This window comes from Choloepus didactylus, chromosome 19 (genome assembly GCF_015220235.1).
Source record: "Choloepus didactylus isolate mChoDid1 chromosome 19, mChoDid1.pri, whole genome shotgun sequence".
In the NCBI taxonomy this organism is placed as follows: Eukaryota; Metazoa; Chordata; class Mammalia; order Pilosa; family Megalonychidae; genus Choloepus; species Choloepus didactylus.
The window spans coordinates 21,573,415-21,591,836 of NC_051325.1; the positions used below are offsets into that span (position 1 = coordinate 21,573,415).

Sequence of the window (18,422 nt, forward strand, 5' to 3'; positions counted from 1 at the left end):
AGTTGGATTAACAATACAGTGAGCTAATTGTTTACTTGGGCATTGGCTATAACAACGCAAAGCCACTGAATGTAATTTTTTTCAAGTAGCATAGAAATGCCAGAGTAATCTTTCAAAGAATGAGAAGGTTGTCTTAGCTAGATCAAAGTCAGGAAATGCATGACCCTCTGGCCTCTGCCAGATCTCAGGGAGGGTTGTCTGAGATGCATTGGAAGGGGGTCTGAAATAAAGCTTCCCAGGGGGGTCCGTTTTAGTTACCAGCATTTCTCCTTGTGACCTAGCATGGAAGGTTCCATTGTGAATCTGCCCCAGATCGTGGCTCTGAAGAAGAAATACAAGGCTTACCTCTACCTTGACGAGGCTCACAGCATTGGAGCCATTGGCCCCACTGGCCGAGGTGTCTTGGATTACTTTGGAGTGGACCCCAGTGATGTCGATGTGTTGATGGGCACATTCAGCAAAAGCTTCGCAGCCTGTGGAGGTTACCTAGCTGGAAAGAAGGTAAGAGAGCTACTCCTTGAGTCTATTTAAAACTGAACATCCTGGGGACACAGTCTGTGGGCCTTCTCTGAATCCATGAGAGCTCCTATGCCCTGCATGTTGATTGAGTGCCATGGCCTGGCTACAGTGAGTTCACAGCCAATAAGGCCCAAAACGTGAGGGAACTCATATGTGACAAGTAAGTATGTTGCAATAACATGGCAAGGCTAGTGGTGTACACAAAGTAAAGACTGGTACAAAGGTAAGTCTTTATGAATGAATAGAAAATTTGTAGACAAATTATTGAGGGGAGGGAGAGGGATTTGGTTTACATTTCAGAAAGAGGGAATAATGTGTACCGAGTCATAGAAATGACAAGGGGCTGTTATGAGAACTGCAAGTAGTTTGTTTCTGTGGCATGTAAAACACAATGGGGATGATAACCATAAACAATTTCAAGTAGTAAGGAAGTTGACCCTGTGCTACAAGTTGTGGGTTTTAAGAGTTTTAATCAAGAGAGTGATAGGATTAGAGAGCTACTTTTTAAAAGATTTTCAGTGCAAAAATCTCTCTCTCCTAGGACTTTGAATAAGCCACAGGCGAAATCTTCTCATCCTCTAATCTCTGATCTATGTGCATTATAAATTCTGATCTGATGTCATTAGACTGTTAAGTGAGCTCATCCCTGTCATTCTAATGCCAATATCGTGGAAGGCGCTGCAAATATAAGACAAGGGCTGATAGATGTTTGAAAGAAATTTAAAATAGGAGGGAAGGGAAAGAGAAAAGGAAAATCAAACATGCACACCCAAACTTGAGGGATAAAGGAGTCAGATATCTCTGCCCCATTATATGAGTATATCACAGGAAACCTGACAAGGATCTCATACAGTGCTACACCTGTCCCAGAGAGACAGTGTGAAGGTGGTGTTGGCTCCACCTAAGAGGGCGCAGTTGGTCAAAACCAGCATGTGTGGGTGGCCTCAACCACTAATCTAAAATTCCCAATTCCTTACCCACTGTGATCAGTAGGACCAAGAGTTCAGACTCCTGGTAAACCAGTTAGGCAAACCAGGGAGTGCTGCATTCAGCAGTCCCACAGTGGAAAACCCATGACTTAAAACAACAGATTTCATTTTGGCACTTGCCCTGCCATGAGGATGCACAGATGCTTGCAATGTTCAGAGCTGCAAGTGGTCTTAACCTTCAGTAAGCACCACTTTTCTTCCAAGCTCAAAGCGTTGTTTTTGTTCTTTCCCCCTCTGTCCTGTTAAAGACATGGGAATGCCAGCGATCTTACGAAAGTCAGCTAAATTTGGTGAAAGGTTGAAAGTACTTCTTGAACTGTTTTAAGTGTATCCTTAATTTCAGAGCCTTCTTTCTCAAGCACTACTTGCATCTAGGAGGTAAGAATTAGCATGAATGTGGGTAGGGAGCCAGATTATTTAGTGGTTTCATTTAGGTAAATTTTATATTCACTTTAAAGCATTGACCCAAAAGAACCCCAATTTTTTCTGTTTTTTTTTTTTCTTTAAATCTCTGGTATATTTGTTTAAACTGCTTAAAGAAGTGAAGATGATTTTATGGTTTAGCATGTGGTTAAAAAGAAACACTGAATAGATAATTCATCATGTGAAGTTGGGGTGATCTGGTACATGGGAAGGGAATAGGTAATAGAATAGAAAGCTAGATTAGGGAAGCAGGTGTGTACGTAAAATATATGTGAAAAATTTTGTTGGTATGTGATTTGCCTCCTTAGGGTGAAACAAAAGGAAGTTACAATGGAGAAATGAAGTATGTTATATATATGCAAACTACCCACATCCTATCCTTAGTATCTTCAAATCCCTGACTGCACATAAGCTAAATTTGCCTGGGACTTACATACCTTCTTCCTCAGAAAACTCAAGTTCACAGCCTTACATTGTCCATCCTTAATACAGTTTTTTACAAGCAACTATGGAAATAGGACCTACATCTCTGCCAGCAGGGGTCACTCTCCCACTGTGCAGTCTAAAGTTGTAGAAGAACAAATTTAAAGGTATTTTGTGTTCTTATCCAGAAGTTCTGATGCTCCTGTTTTCTGCAGACACTTGAAGGAGGGTGGCTTTTAGGTGTGTGGAAAACTTGAGTAGCAGAGAATATAAATATAACAAGAGAAAGTTACTTGGTGGCTTTTTAAATTTGAAATATAATATTAATTTTAATTTTTATAATATGCATACAGTATGACATCTTAATATAAGAGTGCAGATACAGGATAAGAGAGTACAAGGGGTTTAACAAGTCTTCAGAAAGGTTACCTTTGTGAAGCCTGACTCCCTGGTTTGTATTTTCCACACACATTCACAAAATTACATTCAAATTATTCCTTATCAATACTTGTTCCTTAGACCAAGAGAAAGGGAAAAAAAAAAATCCAGATTTTAGATTTTCATGGAAAGCAAATCTGGATTAGTCTAAATGCTATTCTCCTTCTTGTCTGTTCTGACTTAACGAAAACTTAATAAAGGAACTTATTTCCTTATCTGGATTTTCCATGTCCAAAAAAAAGAGAAAGAAAGAAAGAAAAAGCACTCCTTGACTGTGGAAGCAGTAGGATCAGGAGGTCTCAAATTTAGGGGCTCCTTTATCCAGCCTACATGGCTTTGTGAGCTTGTGGTTTTGTGATTACTTTAGCAGCAGTTCTGAGCTACAAAGTTGTTAACCAAGCATAACTCTGTTTCCTGAACCAAAGGCACCTGAATAAACTGAAGCAAGCAGATCCTTGAAATGTTGTCAAATTTGGTAGGTATCACATTCCCCCCTCCCAAGAGTTCCTTCATCTGAAGTGCACTTTAAACAAAGGCTCAAGGCTAGCCCAAAGAAGGACCAGCTCATTAGGGGTCTCTCCCATACTCTCCATCCTAGAGTGAGTTGGAATATTTTTAAAGAGTGTTTGTTCTTGCCTGTGTAACTTCTGTTCACTTAGGGTAGATACTGAGCCCTTCTGAAAATTATTATTATTTACATTAGTCACTGTGCAGAAAACGCATGTACATCTGCTCATTTCTTGCCATTTAAAATCCTCATTAAGTGCACACTTGGATCCAGAAGGAGGACAGACAGAGAAGGAGAGAAGAGGAAAGAAGCGGAAGGAAAGGGAAAGGGAAAGAAAAGGCAAAGAAAAAAAAAAAAAAGAACGAAGAAAAGAAAGAAAGAAGAAGAAGCAGAAAAAGAAGAAGAAGAAAGAAAAAGAATCAGACACTACCGCCATAACTCCCATCCTAATACCTCCCCTCCCAACAATCATCCTCCCCTCCCTCTCCTCCTCCTCCCTCCCTCTCCCTGTTATATTGCAGTTTATGAATTCACCACTAGGGGGCAGCAAGAATTAGAGAGTTTTGCAGATGCCCATTAGCTTAATCAGAGACAATACCTGGAAACAGCAAGACACAAAACCTAGGAAACTTAGGGTATTTTTTGCGACATGGAAGGTGAGCAAGAGACAGGGGGGTACTTGAGAAAGTGTCCATAAGTGTTGTTTCCTGAGGATTTAAAAATCAAACAGATACACATCTATCTGGAATGATTTGGGTGAGATTATGATAAACACAGATAAATCATTTTCCTCGCAGCCTAAGAAACCCGTGATTTAATGAAACTTGTGCCTTTGTATCAAATCCCTACAAATTCAGCTTCAGATTAGGTTTTCAAACAGGATTACAGTAATATCACTGCCAGTAATGGTCAAGAAGTGATTCCATTGAAGAACTGTAGTTTGAAATTTTAAGAACCACTTAGTTCTTGGGGTTTAAGTTGCATTAGTTTAAGTTTTCACCTTTATCTTTGCTTGAGTTTAAATCATAAGTCCCCTCCCCCCAAACTTGGAGACATTTTGTGAAGGATTTTCACCTTGACTTTGTCTTAAACTATGCACTTTTAGTTGAAAGGATATAGGATTGGTCAAATACTAAAGATTTTTGTTTTAAAAAAGATTTCTATTTATCTACTTAACTGTTAGGATACAGTTTTCAGAGGTTCATTATATACATTTATCAAATTGGGGGATACTGCAAAATATCCAGGATTCCTTACCTATGAACATAAAAGCAACAAAATTAACCGTAAGAAGGATCAAGTGCCCACACTCCAACTTTACATTTTTCTGAAATCCTAAGTAATTAAAATCTCACTGTGTTCATGGAATTGTTAGTAAATATTAAGATTTGAAAAGAAAATCACTTGGGTCCAAAAATCTAGAAAAGTTATTAACATCTGGTTCTTCTCTTTTAAAAATGATGATGCTAACCTTGTCAATAGAGGGACTATATTCCCCAAAACAGTGTTTTGAAGACTCTAGAAACATTCCTAGAGTAGGGCAAGGTCAGACTGTATATGTGCCAGTTTGGATGTATTATGTCCCCAAAACTCCATTATCTTTGATGTAATCTTGTGCAGGCAGAGGTATCAGTGTTGATTAGATTGGAATTCTTTGAGTGATTCCATGGAGATGTGCCCCACCCAACTGTGGGTGATGACTCTGATTGGATAATTCCCATGGATTTGTTACCCCACCCATTTAGGGTGGGTCTAAATTAAATCACTGGAGCCATATAAATGAGCTGACAAACAGAAGGAACTCAGTGCAGCTGAGAGTGACATTTTGAAGAGGAGCTACATCCGAGAGGGACACTTTGAAGAATGCACAGAAGCTGAGAGAGTAGCTGCAGATGAGAGACAGTCTGAAGATGGCCATTGAAAGCAGACTCTTACTCCGGAAAAGCTATGAGAGGACAAAACACCCCAAGAGCAACTAAGAGTGACATTTTTGAGGAACTGCAGCCTAGAGAGGAATGTCCTGGGAGAAAGCCATTTTGAAACCAGAACTTTGGAGCAGATGCCAGCCAGGTGCCTTCCCAGCTAACAGATTTTCTGGACACCATTGGTCATCGTCCAGTGAAGGTACCCTTTGTTGATGAATACTTTATGGCCTTAAGACTCTAACTGTGTAACCAAATAAACCCCCTTTTATGAAAGCCAATCCATCTCTGGTGTTTTGCATTCTGGCAGCATTAGCAAACTAGAACAGTATACATTAGGAACCTGATGTGTTACATAGGGAAAAATATTTGGAAAAAAACTAGGGAAGAGAAATGATGATTCAGTGCTGAGATAACTACCTTACAGAGAGGTTTCTGTTTTGATCTGAGCCTTCTCCTCACACAGTGTCCTACAAATTTGTCTCCGTTCATTGGAGGTGAATTCTCTGGCTGAGCCATTCTCTCCCCATCTCAGGGGAGCTGCTAAAATGTTCTCTCTCAAGAGCAGGCAAGGTTTTTCTCTTTTGTTCACTCTGAATTTGGAGCTGCTAGCTGTGGACAACCTGATGTGAAGCATTCTGTGCTTTCAAGACCTGTGAGGTGAAATATCAGGTAATTACTTGTCCCTACCTGCCAGAGCTCCAGCAGTGACTGGCTTCTTTGAAGAAAGCCCCAGTGCAGAGGGCTAGGTTTCTTAGTTTTCATTATTTTTTGACCAGGAGCGATGGTCAACAATGAAGACTCTGGTTTCTGGGGTTTGAGTTTTTCTCAAATCATGGATCCTGAGTCCCTTTGCAGGTCTGGTGCTAACTACTGGTTTTTCCAGCCTCTGTGAGCAAGCCAGAGACTGGTAAATAAATGAAACAGAGGTGCCCTCATGATGGATGGGCTGTATGGCTGGAATTCTGGAGAAGGGACGTGGAGCAGGCAGCCAAGGCTAGGGTGCATGTTAGCCCCAGAAGGCGGCACACCAGACACAGGAGCTGGCTCTGCCTGCACTAGGCCCTGGCTGTATTTAACAGTCCTTTGAAGGAAACAGGGGCTGTGGAGTGAGCATGAGATGTTTATTCTAAGCGCCTCCTGCTGAATTCCTCCAGAAAAGTCACCCTTGCTCTTCAACTCTAGGCCTATGGGTAGAAAAATATTCAGGATTTTGGACTTAGACATGGACATGGAGACCTCTGTATGAGGAGACATCTAACCCACCCCGAAGAAAGACACAACCCAGACTCACTCGGCAAGAGACTGAAGCCTCCTCTTAACTCAAGGCTCATGATGCCCAGTGGGGGAAGGAAAGGAAGGCGTCAGTAACCAGTGGTCAAGCCTTCCCTTGACACTCTCCAGAAGTTACCCCTGAACCCCTCTTTCTGATCATGCAGGCAAATTAGCCCCTGTTCTGGTTTGCTAACGCTGCCAGTAAGCAAAATATCAGAAATGGATTGGCTTTTATAAAGGGGGTTTATTTGGTTACACAGTTAGAGTCTTAAGGCCATAAAGTGTCCAAGGTAGGGCATTAACAATCAGGTACCTTCCTCAAAGGAAGACCAATGGCATCCAGGAAAACCTCTCTAAGCTGGGAAGGCATGTGGCTGTCATCTGCTGATCCCAGGGTGTGTTCTAGCTCCTCTCTCAGTTCCTGTGGGCTCTTCAAAATGTTGTTCTTGGAGCGTTTGTCCTCTCTTGGCTTCTTTGGAGCAAAAGTCTACTTTCAATGGCTATCTTCAAAATGTCTCTCTCAGTTGCTCTCCAGAATGTCACTCACAGTTGCTCTGCATCTGGGCCTGTGTGGTTCTTTCTCAAGTACTCCAGCGATGCAATTAACACCTCCATGGAAATTATCCAATCAAACGTTTCACTCACAGTAGATTGAGTCACATCTCCATGGAAACACTCATTCAAATAATTCCAATCTAACCAACACTAATACATTTGCCCCCAAAAGATTGCATCAAAGAATGTGTCATTTTGGGGTACATGATACATCCAACTGGCACAGCCCCTATCCACAAGCTGGGGCTTAGAGAGAAAGCAGGCTCAGTCCAAAAGGAATGAGACTGTGGGCAAGTCCTTATGTTAAAAGGGAATGATGTGCCCCAGGTGAGGGACTTGCTCAGACCACCAATGCTCATGACCTTAACTTCACAGAATCTCTCAATTTATGAAGGAATATTGGGGGTTGGAGACATTGGGAAGAGCCCTTTTAGGGATCATGGGACACTTTGTTTTGTTTCCTTTTCTGAGCTTTGTCGGAGATGCCCAAAAGCTAAGGGGAAATTGTTACACTTGTTCCTGCAAATGCAGCTTAGTTCTCCCCTTTGTACTTTATACTTGATACTCTCTGTCATCCCTGCTCAGTCCCTGAACCCATTGTTCCAGTTTGCTAGTACTGACAGAATGCAACACACCAGAAATGGATTGGCTTTTATAAAAGGGGGTTTATTTGGTTACACAGTTACAGCCTTAAGGCCATAAGTATCCAAGGTAATGCATCAACAATCAGGTATCTTCACTGGAGGATGGCCAATGATGTCCAGAAAACCTCTGTTAGCTGGGAAGGCACGTGGCTGGCATCCGCTTGCTCCCAGTTTGTGTTTCAAAATGGCATTCTCCAAAATGTCTGCATCAGTTTCCAACGGCCGTCTTCAAAATGTCTGTCTCAGCTACAGCTCCTCTCTCAGCTCCTGTGCATTCTTCATAGTGTCCCTCTTGGCTGTAGCAAGCTCGCTCCTTCTGTCTGAGCTTATATAGGGCTCCCATGAACTAATCAAGGCCCATGCTGAATGCATGGGGCCACACCTCCATGGAAATTATCTAATCAGAGTTATCACCTACAGTTGGGTGGGTTGCATCTCCATGGAAACACTCAATCAAAAAATTACAATCTAATCAGCACTAATACGTCTGCCCCCAAAACATTGCATCAAAGAATATGTCTTTTGGTGGGATATAATGTATCCAAACTAGCACACCACTTTACCTTCCATTCGACCATAAGTATTTACCAAGTCCCCGCTAAGTGCCTGTAAGAGAAGAGGATGCCCTGCCTTCAAGGAGGATACAGTCTCTTTGGAAGAACAAGTGACTGACAGGAAACATTTTGAGAATGATGCAATGCATTTCCATTTGTAGTTTAGTTCTATAAAACTTGAGGATTGCAGGAATTCAAAAGAAAAAAAGGAGAAATCCCTGTGGATTAGGGGAAGAAACTCCAAGGTGTATAGAAGTTGAGTGGGTCTCCTCTCTGTTCCCCATATCCCCTCCACCACCCCCCAAAAGCCAGCTTGTCTCTCTCTCTGGAGAAGTTATATGTATAATGTTAAGGTTGAGGATTCTGGAGCCAGACTCGTTGGATCAAATCCTACTTCCACCACTTTTGGTTGGATAATTTTCTGAACCTTTCTGTAACCCAGTTACCTCAGCTATAAAATGGAAAAAAAAATAGTGCCAACCTCATAGGATTATTGTGAGGTTTAAATGAGTTAATTAATACATGTAGAGTTCTTAAAATGGAGTCTCAAGCAGCCAATGAATACTGGCTGTGATGTTAGATTTTAGCCCTGTCTGTTTCTTCAAGTCCAAGTGCTCCTTCTTTATAATGCCTCTCTTTTCCTTTTCACTCTTACTACCCTGATAAGGATGGAGAAGGAGTCAGGCTTAAAATCTTTGATTTGACATCTGCGCTTACCAATGTGTAATTGCATAACCTTAGTGCATTAACCTCTGCAACATGAGGGAGCTGGAATAAAGACACCTTGAGGGTTTCTATATTTTTGTCCCCCTCTCCTTCCTTGTGCCCTCAGTTCTCAGAATCTTTCAGTTGGCAATCCATTAATAATAATTGTCAACAGCATCAGTTATTCACAAAGTACCAGACACTTATCTGGACCACATTCATGTATTAACTCATTCAATCCTCATAACTCTGGGTTAAGTATTACTATCATCTTTGTTTTCAGAAGAGAAAGCTAAGGCACAGAGAGATTTAGGAACTTTCCCAAGGTAACACAGCAGTAAGTGACAGGGCCAGGATCTGAACCCAAGCACTTGGGTTCCAGAGCCTGTTTTTATAAGTTCTGGGTCATCCCTTCCTTAAAGGGAACAACCCCTCATCACCTTGTCTCCGAAACACCAGCGTCTTGCTCTGCTCCTGACTCCTCCAATCGTTGCCCGTAAGATGCCGTCCTTATTCCTGATTTTAGCACATGTCCATGCAGTGCTGCCTCCTCTCCATCTAGTCAAATCTTCCATCCTCCAGAGCCAGATCGCCTCCTTAAGACACTCCTTTCCTGACAGGTCCCCCTGAACCTGCACCATGCTGACTCCTGCCCCCGCCCCTCTCTCCAAGCTACTCCTCAGCATCCTCTGGGGAGCACTCCCTCTCAACAGAGAAACTAAATCCTGCAGCTGCTCCCCATGGAGTGCTGAACCCAGAACTGTGAAGGACAGCCTGGCTGTGGCCACTCAGGACACTGAACACCCCTCTCTTGGGGGTGCCCTCAGGTCCCCCAAGTGAAGTTTGTAAATGCCGTGTGGCCAATTCCTTAAGTCAGGCCATCGTCCTACATGTACTCTTCAAATTGGATGAAAACTCTTATTTTTATGAGAGTCACTAAACAAAATAATAGAAAGAAACTTGATTTTAGTTATATAAATGGATAATGGATGCTGGAGAAGAAACTTGTGGCCCCTTTCTCTCTCCTTCCCCTTTTGGACTCCCACACACAATCAGGATCTCCTTCCCTTTTGGACTCCCACACACAGTCAGGATCTCCTTCCCTTTTGGACTCCCACACACAGTCAGGACACAGCCCAGAATAACTCTTCAGAACCTACTTGTTGGCAGGAATGATGGAAGGGAGGGAGGAGGTGGGGAGATAGGGCTTAGAAATGAAGAGGAAAAAAAATTTGGAATAAATGATTTTCAATGAAAAGTAGGAGGGAGGGAAAGAGAATAGAGAGAAGGGGGAAGGAAGGAGGATAGAAGGAAAGGGAAAAAATGAATGAATGAAAAGTTTGAGGTGAAGGAGGAGGAAGAGAGGGAGAAAGGAAGGCAGGTAAGAAGGAAGAGTGGAAGAGACGGGATTCAGAATGAAGGATGTATTGTACGAGGCAGGCAGGACAGAAATATAGAGCTACTGGTTCCTGCTGGGAAACACAGGTAGTGGCATCATTTCATTGATTTAACCTTCACCCAATCCCCTGTAAAGCAGGGAACCTACTTCACTGAGGAAGATGAACTGGATCGTTAAAACCTTTGTGCTCAGCCATGCCCCACCCATATCCCAAGAGAGATGAAAAAGTGAGGGATAGGGCATTCCTAGGTTTGGAAATAGAAATGGGTTGGTCAATGACGAAGGGCAAGCAAGCATGGGCCCACCCAAAGCAGGGGATCCCCCTTGGAGATTATAGCTCAGTGCCTCCCCTGAATCTCCTTCATGTTGGAATGATTGAAAAAGTAACCTAAGTTGGATTCTAAGCTCTCTCATCATCCCTCAGAAGAAAAGATCCATTACAGATCCCACTGCTAATGTAGAAAACTGCAACCAGTCCATTGGCTTTTCTGCAGGGCACCCTGAAGGTCCCAGGACACCCTGAGGTGGGCCCATAGACGGCCTGCCCATCTGGGGCTGAGCACAGCCAGATTTCAGCTCTAAGGCCCTCCCCACTGTGGTGTTAGGCTATTGGATCTTCTTGGGGCTCTCAGTTGGCTTACGTGGGATTTTGTGTTGGGCCTCAAGCATAAAGCATGCGGGTAAAGAATTGTTCCTAGACTGAACTAAAGACCAGTATTCTGTTGGGGGTCAGCAGTCCATACAGTGCTAGACAAAAATTCCAATAGCTCTTTACTGCCCAAGGCATAAAGCCTAACCTCCTGGCCCCAGAATTTATCTAGTCCTAACCTACTCTTCAGTTTAATTTCCTACTAACCTCTACTCAAGCTGTCCTTTGCTGCCCTCCAAATACACTGTAACAGTTGGTTTTTGCTGTGTAACAAACCACCCCAAATCTAAGTGGCTAAAAACAGCACCGTTTATTTAGCACATAATTCTGTGAGTCATCAATTTGTGCTGGACTCAGCTGGGCCATTCTTTTGGTCTCAGTTAGTGTTGTTTTATGGTTGGTTGCTGGGTCACCTGGGGACTGGTTGGCTTAAGATGGCCTCAGCCAGGGTGGCTCTTCTCTATTCCACATGGTTCTCCTCCTCCAACAGGTCAGCTCAGGCTTATTGACATGGCAGCTCAAAAGGATTCTGAGGGAACAAAGGCTCTCAAAGCCTCTCAAGCCCTCAGCTCAGAACTAGAACACCATCACTTGTGCCACACTCTGTTGATCAAAGCAAAACACGAGGTTTTTCTTCCACCTCTTGATGGAAGAAACTGCAAAGTTAGATTGCCAAGGGACATGGGTACAGGGAGAAGAAGAATTAGCCATTTTTTTTTTTTGTGAGCAATCTACAATATGTGCCTTCTGCTTTTCTGCCTCTGCACTTTGTTCAGTCTCTCCCTTCTGCCACTACCTCCAAATTTGCTTTTGCTCTATATCTGTCTTCATTCTTCAAGGTTTAGTCAATGCCACTTCCTCATTGGAGCCTTCCCTAACATCTCCCTTGCTTTCCTCTCCAATCTTGTAGCCCTGTTGCATGTACTAGTTTCCATGTAGTTACTTTCCCTACTATTACTTTCCCATGGGCACAATCTTATATAAAATATTCCAGGGCAAGAAACACATCCTATATTCTCTGACCACCCCTGAGTGCTAGGCCAGTGCTTGTATATAAGTAGATGATCAATAAATGTTTTCCTTACACTTCTGGTTTTGCCTTATAGATTCAACTCCAAACTTGCAGCATCTCTCTCTTTTTTTTTTAATTCATTTTATTGAGATATATTCACACACCATGCAGTCATACAAAACAAAGCATACATTCGATTGTTCTCAGTACCATTACACAATTCTGCATTAATCACCAAAATCAATCCCTGATATCTTCATTACCACACACACAAAAACAACAAGAATAATAATTAAAGTGAAAAAAGAGCAATTAAAGTAAAAAAGAACACTGGGTGCCTTTGTTTGTTTGTTTATTTTTTCCTTCCCCTATTTTTCTACTCATCCATTCATAAACTAGACAAAAGGGAGCGTGGTCCATATGGCTTTCCCAATCACACTGTCACCCCTCATGAGCTACATTTTTATACAATCGTCTTCAAGATTCATGGGTTCTGGGTTGTAGTTTGATAGTTTCAGGTATTTACTGCTAGCTACCCCAATTCAGTAGAACCTAAAAATGGTTGTCTGTATTGTGCATAAGAGTGCCCTCCAGAGTGACCTCTTAGCTCCTTTTAGAATCTCTCCACCACTGAAGCTTATTTCATTTCCTTTCACATCCCCCTTTTGGTCAAGCAGATTGCAGCATCTCTTAAACCTTTGTATGGCTCCTAGGTTTGCAAAGGAGAGGCTGGGAACCAGGATGGAAAAAATAAAGAGTTCACTGATGTTCAGTGAAAACCAGACCATATCCATCTGTTAAGCTGCTAGAATCAAATGTCTTTTGCTATGAGGGAGAGGGACGGGGAAATTGGGTTTCTCCGTACCAAGGCTGAAATTTATTTGCATTCTGTTTGGGTTTCCCTTTTATTTAAGGAACTTGTGGATCATCTACGGGCTTGTTCGCATAGTGCCGTTTACGCCACATCCATGAGTCCCCCAGTGGCAGAGCAGATCATCAGATTGTTGAAGTTCGTCATGGGGCTAGACGGAACCAGGCAAGGTAAGAGGCTCTGCTGAGCGCACAGCTCCCACAAACTCCATTCCCTGACCTCCCTCTGTCTCCCTTGTGTCCCATCAATCTCCCCTTGTCTCAAATATACAACTTTGCCTTATGTAACTCAACTTGTAATTCAAGTCATGTGCTAAATGTACTAGAATGCTATCAGCACAAAAGTGGTCTTTGTTAAAGCAGTGAAAACTTTCAAATTTGCCTTTTACATATGATCTACAAGTTTGGATAATTTTGCATCTTAAAATACCTGAATGTGATTGAAAGGGGAAATGTTAGGTTGTATACATGGTTCTAGAATAAAAATTTAAAGATCCGTGGGCCTGCAACACACAAACAGCGAACCCTAAGTTACACCATGGACTATAGTTAATAGTAAAAATATAAAAATGTGCTTTCATTAATTGTAGCAAATGTATCACACCAGTGCAAGGTGTTAAAAATAGGGAAGTATATTGGAATTCTGTATTTTATGCATGATTACTCTTTAAACCCACAACTTCTACTTCTCAAAAAAAAAAAAAAAACAAAGACAAAAAACAAAAATCAAAAACCACACAGACTATGCCAAAATTAGCTATCTGATTGGGGAAAAAAAATAAATGAAGCAAACAGTGGTGTGTGTTTGCCTGAGTTTCCTTGGGGATTTCAATTGTGTTTGCCTAAGACCAAACAACACCATTTAATATTTCAATTTTTTATCTTTTTTTCCCTCCCTAGGGGTGGAGGTGGGAGTGGGAGAACCCATAAGTGACCATTTGAGGATATATGGACAAAACACACAATGATAACTTTGCAGCCATTGCTTTACTGTTCGATCACCACAGCTACAGTGTCCTACGTCGCTCAACCCAAACGAACTTAATATTCTCTTTGAAGAACTGTTTCATCAAAGTCTCTTGGAATTCTGCTTCTTTCTTTCATATACATTTTATTTAGTTTCTACGACATGCCACACATCAGTGGAGAGTGGGGAGATAGTGATAAAATGGCAGTTTTTGCTGCCAGGAAAGCTAGTAAGCGCATTTACGGAAATGGACAATTGTTTTGACCCCCCTGTGCTATCTGTTCCATATACCCCACCCCCATCTCCAGCTGATGTTAAACTCTGCATTGCTTCTTGCAAACCTCCCAGTTTACTATTTCAGTAGAAGTATGGGGAGACCCAAGACTTTCCAATTTTATTAAAACAGCAGAATTTTCTGAATTTATTCTCATAAAAATTTACTCAGAAGCCTATCACATAAAACAGATAGATCAAAACAAGACTGGTTGGCTGTTTGTGCCTGCACCCACATCCGACAGTCCCTGGGGCCCTAAGAACACGGATTTGAAAAATGTGAGGATAAATCTCTCCTCTTTTTCACTAAAGCAGGAAAAAGGCCCTGCAGGGTGATTTTCCTCCTTGTAAAATGCAGTGGATTGCACTGGTTGATCTCGAAGTTCCCTCTCAGTCTTATCTTCTGGGTTTTATGATCTGCCTCTTTTTGAATCCTTGGTCTGAAAGGAAATGTGGCTCCAGCCTAGGGGGGCAGAACAGTGCAATGTTTAATGCCCGCAGCTTGGTTTGACTCCCTGCTATACTATTTAATAGCCACACAGCCTTAGGCAAATAACTTATCTGTTCAACCCTGAGCAAATTACTTAACTTCTCTGTGCTTCAGTTTCCCCAGCTGTAGAATAGGGGAAATAGTAGTATTTGTAGTTTAAGATTATTGTGAGAATTAGGTACCTTGGTCCATGTAAAATACGTAAGATTGAGTCAGAAAAGAATTATATATAGTAAGCAGTATATAATTTTGGTGACTATTCTTTGTGATTATGCTTGGGGTATTTGAGAACTCTTTGGAACACTTCTCAGGGATGTTGAAGGAAGGGTGGAGTGAGGTAGGACTAGATGTTCTTCAAGGTCCTATATTAGTCAGACTAAGGTAGATTTGGCTGCCACAACAAATAAACCCTGGAAATTTCAGTGGCTTAACATAACCAAGGTTTATTTCTTGCTTGCACTTAGCTGAATACAAATCAGGCAACTCTCAGGGCATCTCTCCTTCATGTGAACGGTGATGTGGGCTGCTTCCAGCTGGAGGCTTTGCCATCTCGATACCTGGCCTCCATGGTCACCATAATAGAGGCGGGGGAGTGTCAGCCTGGAAGTGACATTGTCACCCTGCCAACAGTCTACTGCCCAGAGGAGCCCCGTGGCCACAGCCAGGGTACAACACTTGTAAAATTAAGGGAGCACGTGGATATTGGATAAGCAGGTATCTTTCAGCCTTTTAAAACTGAAGCTAGAAACAGAGCTGTGTCCAGTCCCTCATGAGCTCTCAGGTTGTGTGAAAAAAAAACTGGCCTGGAAGCACAGGCTCCACACAAAGCCATATTAATTATCTTCTTGAACTTCATGCATTTCTTAATTGAAAATCAATTGTTTGAGATTTAACCTAGAATGCAGGCTAAATAAAATAATTTGTAATGACCAGAATTATCCCTTGTTCTTATTTTAAAGATGAGTAACCAGGGAAATGTTATTCTGGAAATTAGCCTATGTCCCATTGTGGATTTTCAGTAATTTCTTGAACCTTTTCATGTACATGTTATCAGCATTAGTTGATTTAAATGCGCCCCACTGTACAATCAGTGCCTTCCGTCCTTTGGATTGGGGTGCCACTTCATCACCCACAGAACTCACTCTGTTTGTCTAACCACAGTTGAAGATCTGCAGAAAGATTAAATTTAAAGATATGATCATTTGTTCTTGGATGGTCATCTCTCAGCCATTTTTCTTCTTTTGAAGTGGGAGACATTTTCCTTAGTTCTCTTTCAGCCTTATAATTAAAGAATTATTTTGGTTTTTGTTTTTTAAGTTGCCAGTTCAAGGTTCTCACTTTCCTTTTCTTGCCATGTTAGAGGGAAAAGAAATATCAGAGAATGCTTTGTGTATGGCCTGTTTCCTTAGAGCAAAGATGGGAGAAGCCCTAAGAAAGACAGGACAGTTTAGTTTAGAGAATGAACAAAGGAGAGGAAAGTATTAGAAGAGAAAATTGACAGAACCATCAGCCAAATTTCAGGTGGTTCTGCCTAAAACATCTTTTGAAGAATTCAGAGTCACAGAGTGAATTATCACGCCGGCCTCATTTCCTGCTCTAAACAAAACGAAGAGCGAATGTTGGCCATATAACATTAGCTCACCCAGGTCTGCCTAGATTTGGGATTTTAGGATAAAAATCTGCCCAACATACAGGGCTGGACTGTGGTCGGGTGAGAGCTGTCTCCCAGGATCTGAGATGAGGAGCCCAGCTCCATGCCTTCATCTTTTGCCCACTCTGCTGCAACTGTGATTTGGAGCCTTTCAAAGCTTTGTTCCCAGTTGAGTCTGGGGAGAGTTTGGCCAGATCCATTCCTTGATGAATGTCTTCACTTTAATCTGCACTGCAAAGCCATATGCTTCAAAGAAGAGCAAGCTACAGGAATAAGGTCAGTGTTTCTTTGATGCCAAGGTTCAAAGATGAAATAGCAGTCCCAGGGAAATGACAATGTTTATGTACAAACAGCCACCTTAGCCCTGCAGTGGGCTGCGTGTATGGTTAAGGCCCCCGGGCCGTGGGGCTGTGGCCATGCGCTGAGGCCCTTTTAATCTCCTGTCCTGTCATTCTGGGCAGTCCAACGAACCTGAAGTGGAAGTTTTCTTTCTTCATCCTAATAGATGTTGGGTGGTCCCCCAGCCAAACCAATGCCATAAGCCCCTTAGGGCAAGAAATATGTCTTGAATTAATTTGATGTTTCTCTGAGTGTCAATCCCAGTGTTGGGCTTAATAAACACATCATGCCTCATCGTCCATCCTGCCGGTCCACTCGATTTCAGGTCAGCATTTTCGCTAAATAAGATCACAGGAATGTTTATCGCATAGGACCGGGAGGTGGAATCAGTTCAGCTGCCCCACACGGCAGCTGAAGGGATCACTCAGTAATTGGGATCACTTTTGAAGAGGTCCAAAGTGATGACAGTTCAGTCATTTTCTAAATCTAGACCTGATGCAAACAGCCCAAACCATACAAATGACTGCTCCAAAGAAGCACATTTTTCAATTAGCCAGCAGCATTCTCTTTGAATACCCAGGCTTGGCCATGCATCCCCACCCCATCCCCTTTCTCCAACTCTGGTTAACCTGTCCCTTCACAGAGAAAATAGAGGTTGCATCACATGGACGATTCGGGGTGCATTCTCTGCAGCTGGTCTCCATGGGGGCCTGTCCCCCGCCTGCCTTAGCTAGCCCCTTAACTGGCAAGTTGCTTAACCTCTCACAGCCTGAGTTCCTTCCTCATCAATTAGGGTTGTAGGGAGGATTAAATGATGTAATGTATGTAATCAATTTAGCACAATGCCTGGATGTCATTAACACTCAGTGAATAGTAACAGTTAATCTTATTTTTAACTTCTCTGCTTTCTTCCCTTCCACCTCCATTTTGTTTTCATAGCTTTTACCCATCATTAAATTATTCCTTTCTCTCAGACCTTATAGCTACTCCTCCAGCAAATCCTGCAGCACTTCTGTTCACATATATGCACAATCTGATCCCTCCTCACCTTCTCCACCATTACCTCCATCAGCTTTCACCTGGATTCCTTGAATAGCCTCCTAACTTTTCTCCCCACTTCTACCCTTGCCTTTTATAGCATCTTCTCCACAGAGCAGCCGAATCATCTTAAAAAAAAAAAAAGTAACTCAAAGTGTTTCACACACACACACACACACACACACACACACACACACAAACACACACTCAGAACTTTCCATTGACTTCCCATCTTAAAGTCTGGACATAGTCTTCAAGACTTGTCATGACACAGTCCTCCATATTTTCTATCACTCCTCCCCTTGCTCAGTCCACTCCAGGTAGCTGGTCTCCTTGCTTTTCCTGGAATACACAGAGCAGCTTCTGCCAGGAGAGCTTTGCATGTGCTGATCCCTCTAGAACTGCTCTTTTCACCAGTACCTCCATGATCCACCCCTCAGTTCCCCCAGGTCTCCGCTCAAAATCTACCTATCCTCAATGGCACCCCCTCCCTGTTCCTCTAATTTCCCTCACTTTGCATCAGTCTTCTTAGCATTTGAGATCATCTGACAAATTACAGTTGTTCTGTTCATGGCCTGTCTTCCCTCACTAGAATGTAAACTCAAGGAGAACAAGTATTTTGTCTATTTTATTCATTGTATTAAGAACAGTGCCTGGAAAGCATGGGTTCTTAACAAACAATTTTTTGGCAGATTGAATCCTTCCTTTCTTCTTGTTCTGGTTTTCTAAAGCTGCCATATTCAAAATACCAGAAATGGATTGACTTTTATAAAGGGGAT

The 18,422-nt window shown here is 42.3% G+C and overlaps 1 protein-coding gene across 2 annotated transcripts in view; it reads left to right on the top strand.

Annotated features, from left to right (window-relative positions):
• LOC119515819 (serine palmitoyltransferase 3-like) overlaps positions 1–18,422 on the top strand; it is a 169,442-nt gene that overhangs the window by 105,762 nt on the left and 45,258 nt on the right. For both annotated transcript variants that reach the window (XM_037812014.1, XM_037812015.1), the window contains exons 8-9: positions 282–501; positions 12,930–13,056. In XM_037812014.1, coding sequence (XP_037667942.1) covers positions 282–501; positions 12,930–13,056 — 347 coding nt within the window. The remainder of the gene's footprint in view (positions 1–281; positions 502–12,929; positions 13,057–18,422) is intronic.